Source organism: Castanea sativa, chromosome 12 (genome assembly GCF_040712315.1).
Source record: "Castanea sativa cultivar Marrone di Chiusa Pesio chromosome 12, ASM4071231v1".
NCBI classification, from domain to species: domain Eukaryota; kingdom Viridiplantae; phylum Streptophyta; class Magnoliopsida; order Fagales; family Fagaceae; genus Castanea; species Castanea sativa.
The window spans coordinates 6,359,480-6,368,419 of record NC_134024.1 but is presented as its reverse complement, the minus strand read 5'-3'; the positions used below and the strand labels follow the sequence as shown (position 1 = coordinate 6,368,419).

The following is an 8,940-nucleotide window of genomic DNA, read 5'->3' as shown; positions in this document are numbered from 1 at the left end:
TGTTGAATACATTCAAATTATTTTGTATAATTGCAAGTTATTTAAAAATTGCACAATAAGCATTGTATTTATTTAGTGAATTCTGATTTTACTGTAGTGTACTCTCTTTTGCAATATGCCATGTGATATTTGTAATGTGAGTTCACAATAATAAAACATTGTTTACTTCATTTTATTATCAAAACTTTTTTTTTTTTGAGTTATAAGTGGGGTATTTATGCCATTTCATTTGAATTTATTGTGAGTTTTGGCTCTATATTCACCATAGGTTGCCTCATCTTTTATAAAAAGAGTCCACCAGGTCTTGCATGATATTGTTAGTTTAGTATTGACTGGACATGTTGTTAAGCTGAGAAAGTAGGTACTATTTTTCCAAGCAGGTCTTGCATGAAGTGGAGATATGATCTTGAAGGCAAGGCATATAACTAATAAAGCAATTGGCTAGATTCAATTATGATCCAATAAGTACAGCCCTCATCCAAAACCAAGAAGACCCTAAGATTTTCAAGTACACTAATTAAATAATCCACACAAAAAAAATTGTACACGTACAACAATTGACAATATTTAGCTCAAAAGAAATGAATGATGCAAAATGTAATATTATGTACACATGTATTTATTACGACTTTCACCATAGATACACAAGCAAGCCTATTCAATGATGCAATTGCATTAAGAAAATAGCAGTCCACAAGCTGCAGGCAGCAGCTATCTAGTGCAGAAATCCAGCAGTACCTAGTGCAGAGAAACCAGTGCAGAGTGCAGAAATCCAGCAGTTCAGAAATCCAGTGCAGAGTGCAGAAATATGGTAGTGCTTGAAGCATGGGCAAAAACAGTTCAAGTTTGAGATGATTGTAATAAATAAAGTAAGGCAAAAATAGTTCAAATAATCAAAAGGCCAGTAGTGAATCTGGACTAGAAAAAGTATCCAATATTAAAGAAGTTACACCTGATAAGTTATCACAATAAAAGTACCCAAAACACGCATCAGTAAATAAACTGATACACGACACCAAAACAAAGTAATGTCACTTGTAGCAATTAGTAAACAAATTATTGATCACATGTTACAGAACACAGTGGTCTGCCACACTAAACTCTTTGCCCATGCCAAAAAATGATTGATTCATCCAAAGTCACACTAAACTTCTTGCATGCTAAACTCCTTGCCCATGCTATAGAACACAATGGTCTGCCAAAAAAAAAACTCATTATTTATTAATCACATCATTAGATAGTCTATAGCCTAATTCTTGAAATTTTCATATGTACTAAAAAATTTAGATATGCATAAAATACCTTGTTAATGGTAAGTTGTAGATACTACCACCACACTAAGTACACATCCACGGAATCTAATGACTACTAGTACCGCCATCCCTTGCAGAATAATCAAACCCAATGCTTGATGCTTACCATTTCCAAGTAAAATTGAAATAGAATAAGAACTAAGCAGAAACAAAATAAGAGTAACTTCCAAAAAAATAAGCACCACTTAGATTCTTTCCTTCAATAAAACAAAATATAAGACACATCTAAGAATGAAAATAACATTTAAAGGTCTAAAACAAAATATATATGTAAGAAAATTACTTGTGTTACTTGTGTATAGTCAACAGATAAAGAAGCTGGGATGTTGACAGTAGAACTTGTCATAGGAGTTTCTCCACAAGGATGCCTCCTTTTTCAATAAAACTTTTAGGCCGACCTTTAACACGAGATGTGCCTATTTTTTTCTTAATCCCAGTTGCTTTATAAGTTGTTATGACAGATGCAACATCTACATGTTCATTATGAGAAGGATCCATCCCAATTCTATTGGCAGGTAAATCTGGTTTTTTTTTCAAAATCCTTTCCACATCAAGATTTAACTCAACCATCTTCTTAGCTAAAAACATAGATGCTTCTTCAGTTTCAGCAGCCTTACTTGCAATGTTAACTGCATTACGACACAAATCTTTGTATTGATTTGTTATATCCAACTTAGGATCTTCTTTCACAATGCAACCATAGCTATCTAGTACACATCCAACTCTCGCTTGCTTAGTCCACCGCTTCAAAATGTATCGAGAAGGAAGTAGTTTTATATTTTGAATATCTAACACCTTTAATGCATGACTACATAAAAACCCAGCAAACTCAAATTTGTTACAACTGCAAACAACTGTTTGGTCTGTAGAATTGAAGATAACCTTATGTTCTCGAGTATGCCCATACATGCAAACCTTGTACTCAAACAATGGTGAAATATCATAGCATGTATTAACAACCATGTCCAAAGACTTCTTATACTCTTCTTGAAAGAAATTAAAGATTTTGGGTGTGTAAACATCCCTTGAGTTCTTCAATAAAAGCACTTCCACTTTCAAAACTGGCAAACGTTGGCTCATGTCATAATTGGAATCCAACTCATTGTGGCGTAGGTCTTCAAGTAACTTGTCAAAATGACTAAAAAATTCCAGCACATTGTTGGTTGACTTTAGATAATGTCTCAAGCGACTATTGAAGCTTTCACTCAATTGTGTGGTCGTTATATTTGCACAAAAATGATTTCTACCATATACCATTGGCCATTTTTCTCTAACTTCAAAAATGAATTTCAACTAGCTATTTTCTTGAAGACCATGTTTATCTAACATTGATTCCCATGCTTGAAAAAAATCATCCTCATACTCATGATCACACATACAACTTTTAAATTCTGTAGCAAATGAATTTGAACTTTGAAAATACCTGTTGAGTTTTTTGAGAGCATTTTGATATATATGCCATCGGCATAAATGATGATGAGATTCTGGTAACACTTCTGCAATTGCTTTAGCCATTGCTGGATCTTGATCAGTAAAAATTGTAACCGGCTTCTTTCCACACGTTGCTTTTAAGAGAGTTTGAAATAACCATGAAAAAGTTTCAGCTGTTTCATCATACAACAATGCAACACCAAAGACCACAGTTTGTCTATGATGATTCACTCCAATTATAGGTGCCAATGGACGATGGTTTTTATTGGTTCGATACGTAGTATCAAAACAAACTACATCACCAAATAAATCATAATCCACAACCATTTTAGGATCTGCCCAAAATATATTAGTTATTTGATCATCAACATCCAACTGTATCTCATAGAAAAATGAAGCATTTTCAGACTTTCTCATCTCAAAATAATGAATAAGGGTAAATGCTTCTCCCTTTTTCGTTTCCCTCATCCGTTTAGATTGTAAATGATTACTGATATCTTTAAGAGTAAAACCAAGATTTTCCCTACCTCCAACTTGTTTACTCATGAACTCAAAAACTAATTTTTGCCTAATCCCAGAGCGATTTGCTAATTCAGCTTCAGCTGCTTGGGCAGCTGATATCTTCCTTTGTGATGGCAATTTGTGTTTACTCCGTGGAGTTACAACTTCATGATTGTGTTTCGTTTCAAAAAGGGTAATACGATATTTACCACTTTTTTGACGACTGATAACCATTTGGGCTTCACAACCACATCTTAATTCCATTCTAGATTTATTTCCATCATATGCAACTTCCTTCTTGTAACCAGCTTTAAAACAACAAAACTTGCGGGATATGATAGTTGTTTTATCTGTCTTACTTCTGTTCAGCCAATCTCTACGAAACTGAATCCAACATATCCAGCATATATATTATAATATAGATATGCCTCATCCTCTAAATCAAACTCCATTCCGATTTTTGGAGTTATATCTTCTTTAGTGTCTTCATTTTCTCCAATTCTTGGAGTTGTATCTTTCTCTGAATCAATAGACACAACTTCTTCAAGGTTGCTCTTCCCATCTTTCTCCATAACCTGTAAATTAACAAACACAACTTATTAGGTTCCACATATTCTAAAATTAACCACTCTGTAAATTGAGTACTAAACACAACAACCATTGGTGTGGGACAATACTAATATAGGGCTACACAACTTTTCACCAGATTTTGGTTAAAATATTTTTAAAGCACCACACCCTTTTATTCCCCCCTTTTTTTCCCTCGTTGTATGATTAATATGTTTTTGTAATATTTTTGAGCTAGTTCTTAGCTTGGCTTAGTAAAACAATGTGGCATTCAATTTACTCAAATAATTTTATACTTTAATAGCCGAAGCAAATAAGTCAATAGTTAAGAACCTTAAAAGAATCATAAAAGAACCATTTAATTTATCCTCGGCCCTCTGTTTGTTCCCATAAATTAACTTATTAGCTAGCCCCTCCTTTGCAGCTTATATATATATATATATATATTATATTCCTTTCGTTAGTTGATACAGAATATCACTCTGGAATCTTGAATGAATTTTACATTAACAGGTATATCATGTTTGGACCAAAGTGTAGCAATATTGCTAAAGCTATGTTCCTCTAGTTTACCTCACTATATATATAAAAAAATTCTGGTCGATGTAAATTGTTTAAGGTTGATCTTACCCAAAAAATATAATTGAAACCCCAAATTAAAATTAACTAAAGCAATACTAAGAGAAACTCATTAACCAAAATTAGAACCTTCATCAGAATTAGTCAAAGGAAAACTCTTCCAAACCTCAAAATAACTCAAACTAAGCAACTATAATTGAAAACCCAAATCAAAACAAACCAAAGCAATAATAACACAGACCCAATAACAAAAATTGATACATAGATCATAATCAACAAAGAAAAACTCTACCAAACCTCAAAATAACACAAACCCAGCAACTAGAATTGAAAACCTATAATGAGATTCAGTCAATACATACCAACGAATTTTCTTAGTGCTAGCCAACTAATCTGCGAAAACAGAGCGAGATAGAGAGTTCAGAGAGTTGGATTCGTCTATTTCATCTAATCTGAGTGAGAGAGAAGGAAAGAAAGAGAGAAAGAGAAGAACAGAGAGGGAGAGAACGAATGGTAGGAGCAAATAGCGTTTGACAGGAGTTCAAGAGTCAGAATGCTTGGGTCTGAAACAGGGGAAAAAAAAAAGAGGGAAAAGAAATAAACGGAGAAGGTAACGGCAGTATCATTGTTAAGTGAGTGTACATGTGATTTAATTTTAAAATAGGTACCTGAGGTACTGTACCTAAGGTACTGTACCTAAGTTTTGCCCATTTGAGGGGGATGGGGGAGATAATGATTCCCTCAATTTCCAAGTGAAATTGTGAGTGTCCATTTAAGTATCATAATTTAAAGCAGAATAAATCTAAAGTATAGTTTAGGCTAAAATCCAAAATTGACCATCTAAATTTCAACTTTTGTCATTTTTTTTAAAGAGTTTCAACATATAGCATTCGCCCTTGATGATAATTCTTTATCATCATATCAAGACACCAATCAGTTTTTGGTGTAGGCAATGATTGAATCTCAAATCTCTTATACAACTATTAGAAATTTTACCAGTTAAGCTAACTCAAACTCACCAACTTTTGTCATTTTAGTCCTCTAAGTTTTCAGTTTTATCATTTTAGTTCTCTAAGTTTCAAATTTTGTCAATTCAGTATTCTGTTACCCTTTAGTTAAGTGCTGCTGTTAATTAAAGCCAAAACGACGCTGTTTTGGGCTTTTTTTTTTTATCGTAATTTAAAAAAGAAAAGAAGACCTGTTATTAAAAACAAAAAACTTGAAAATCAGTTAGCCTCACCAATTTTGAGAAATAGTGAAATTCCAAGAGACATGCATTTCTGTAGATCTTCGACAAAAAAGTGAGTGGGGCTTCAGCCTATATTCTTCCTTCCTTTCAAGTTCTCCAGAAGTTGATTGGAGTTTATCAAAATGGTGATGTTTGGGTAACCTCACATTATAGATTGGAATCCAGTTTCCCTTGTAACTTGTAGCCATCATTGTTGCCTGTGTCCTATTGTGGTCTGTGATAGAGTTGAATCCTTTCAATATTTCCCTGCCACTCTTATCTCTAGCCAGGTAAGCCACTCTTCAACTTGGGTCTGCAATAACCAACTATAAGGATGAGAAATTGCCTGTTGGGATCCCCCTTCCATGGCTTGATTCTTTTGGATGGAACATGGATGTTGTGTTCTGCCTCTTGCTTGTTTCATTGGTAAAAGCTTTGTAATACTTGTCAATTGAATTATGACAAGTTAGTAATGCATGCTGTAGTTTTGGAATTTGTAGGGGCATTTCTGAGAAATCGGTGAGGCTAGGGTATTGGGAGGGTGGGGTTTTTTGTTTTGATTTTTAGGTTAATTGTTTTTCTTTTTTTAAACAGTTTTTTTTTTAATTACGAAATTAAAAAAAAAAAAAAAAAAAGAAGAAGCTTGGCTTAGTTAACACAACAGTTAGACGAAGGGTAATGGAGTACTGAATTGAAAAAAAAATTGAAACTTAAAGGACTAAAGTAACAAACTTAAAAGACTGAAATGACAAATGTTGAAATTTAGAAAGTTAGTTTTGGATTTTAGCCTTTAGTTTATAAGTTTTAAATGAGTTAGCATTTAGCACAACCTAAATCCTTAAATTTACTCCACTTTAAATGTTGGCCCTTAAATTGGCAAAATTTTCATATATGCCAGTCTCATACTATACAGCATACATATGAAACTGACATATGAGTTCCACATTTGATACTGACATGTGGGTCCCATAGTAATGCGTTGCATGAGACGAGTCCAAATTTTCTATCGCACTCTTCCTACTCCATTATATATTCCACAAAAAAAAAATATGCCGAACATGCATTTCTATTTTTTCCCTCGTGGGCTCCCATGCGTGAGTCTAGCGGTGGTGAAAACATGTTGCCTATCTTAGCGTAGGCCACTTTTTTCCCACGACGGTGAAACCCAGTGACCTTGCACCTCTTCTCATCACTATCTCTCCCTCCCCTCTCCCTCTCACACGCCTTTATGCTTCTCTGTAACAATGGATGACCTCACTGGTAAGTGGGCCCGCCTCTCCCTCAATACACATGAAACTCAAACACTCCCCTTGGCCCTTGAAGTGGAGAACAATAACAGAGTACTGGTGGCCAAGCTCTTCACAAAACGCCGTGTCAACATAGAAGCGTTGTCCCGTACACTGAAGACTATGTGGTGATCTATACAGAATTTTGAGGTTCGTGACCTCACTTCCAATACTGTTCTGATCCTTTTTTCCAACGAGGCCGACGCGAAAAAGATTCTTTCTCAGGGACCTTGGTCCTTCGATAAGTATCTGATTGGATTGTACAAACCAAGCGATTCTGAATCCGTGGACGACGCCAAATTCGACACTGCCTCCTTTTAGGTCCAAATCCACAACCTTCCACTCAGTCGCATGAATAGAGCAAACGCTGAGATTATTGGAAGCTCGCTCGGCAAGGTTGAACAAGTAGACGCCTCGCCTATCGGCGAATGTCGCGGTCGCTGTGTACAAGTCCGGGTTGCAATAAATATTGAACAACCCCTCTACCGTGGTCGATTCGTGGACATGGGTGCAACCGGACCTCTATGGGTCTCATTCCAATATGAACGCATGCCGATTTTCTGCTACTGGTGTGGGCTCATGAATCACGACGAGAAGGATTGCCGGTTATGGACGAACAGTGGTGAAACATTGACAAAAGAGTCCCAACAGTATGGACCATGGTTGCGAGCCACCACGGCAAACCCCCAACAAACCCAGGTCATCCACACCAAAACTCCACAGCCCACGGCATCGCCGTCCACACATCGCCCAACACCATCCCCCACTACATGCCCCTCACCGGTGATGGAAAGAGCCCATAACCCGCCAGAAAATCCTCATTCTCTCTCCAAAAATAATGACCCTGTGATCTCAGCAACGTATCCCGAAAACACGCCCACAAATAAGGAAATTCTTTCTGACCCGATTCTCTTCCGTACGCATATTACGGAAATTGATCATGCTTTAAACTCTTTTCAAAATTCAAACAAACAAACTTTACCTACACAGCTAGACACCATCCCAGCCACAAATACTCTAACGCCTCCATCACCATATCTCCCAAAGTCAACCAACACAATAAAGAACACCAGTGCTGCCATAGTACCTCACGTGACTCCCACCCTCCCATGTGACCATGCTTTGCACTCTTTTCAAAACTCCCACCAACCAACCCCACATATACGACTAGACGACACCCCGGCCACATATTCTCGACCATCCCCGTCACCATGCCCCCCAAAATCAGTCACCACCAAAAAGGAAACCGACGCGGCCAAAGTGACCCACGTGAACGACACCATGCCTCCATGTGACCATGATATCCATGCACCACGCCAAAATTCCAACAACTCCATAACAACCACAAACCTTGACCCTGTGGGCCCAAAACAAAGTTCTTGGCATCGGCTTGGGCCACCTCGACACATAATGGACACTAGTGGGACCTGCGACCAAAGTTCAGGCTCTAAAAGAAAATCCTCTAAGGAGGTGCACATGGAAGACTCTTTTGACGAAAAAAAGCAAAAGCTGCTAAATAAGGAGGCACGTACCCTGGGCAAACTCATGGCAGACAACCTAGGATCGGCGGGGGCTGCTTGGCAGCACCGCCGGAGGCAATGAGTATATTGAGCTGGAACTGTCGGGGGCTTGGGAACCCCCGTACAGTGAATGCTCTCAAGAGAGCGTGGAAGAAACAAGCTCCCATCTGCGTCTTCTTAATGGAGACAAAACTCTCTACTGAACAGCTGAATAACATGAAACGAAACTGGGAATATAACGAAGGATTGATAGTCTCTAGTGATGGTTCAAGTGGAGGCTTGGCACTCTTATGGAAACCCGGCACTCAGGTTTATGTAAAAAAAATTTCACGCTAGTTTATTGATGCCTATATAGTCTGTGATATAACAAGTATAACGTGGAGGCTAACTGGTTTCTATGGCCACCCCAATACCAACAAGCATGAAGAGACATGGACTCTTCTTGAATCCCTTGGACGATCGAACACTCTACCTTGGCTGTGTCTAGGTGACTACAATGAAATTCTCAGTCAAGC

General features: G+C 37.2%; 1 protein-coding gene across 1 annotated transcript; it reads right to left on the bottom strand.

The window, feature by feature from the left end:
* Positions 1–1,655: 1,655 nt before the first annotated feature.
* Positions 1,656–5,828, bottom strand: LOC142620091 (protein FAR1-RELATED SEQUENCE 5-like). Its single transcript, XM_075793521.1, has 4 exons — positions 5,664–5,828; positions 3,674–3,820; positions 2,737–3,629; positions 1,656–2,451 (listed from the first exon to the last, which is right to left on the bottom strand). Exons 1-4 carry the CDS (start codon positions 5,826–5,828, stop codon positions 1,656–1,658), a joined length of 2,001 nt encoding a protein of 666 aa, XP_075649636.1.
* Positions 5,829–8,940: the final 3,112 nt, after the last annotated feature.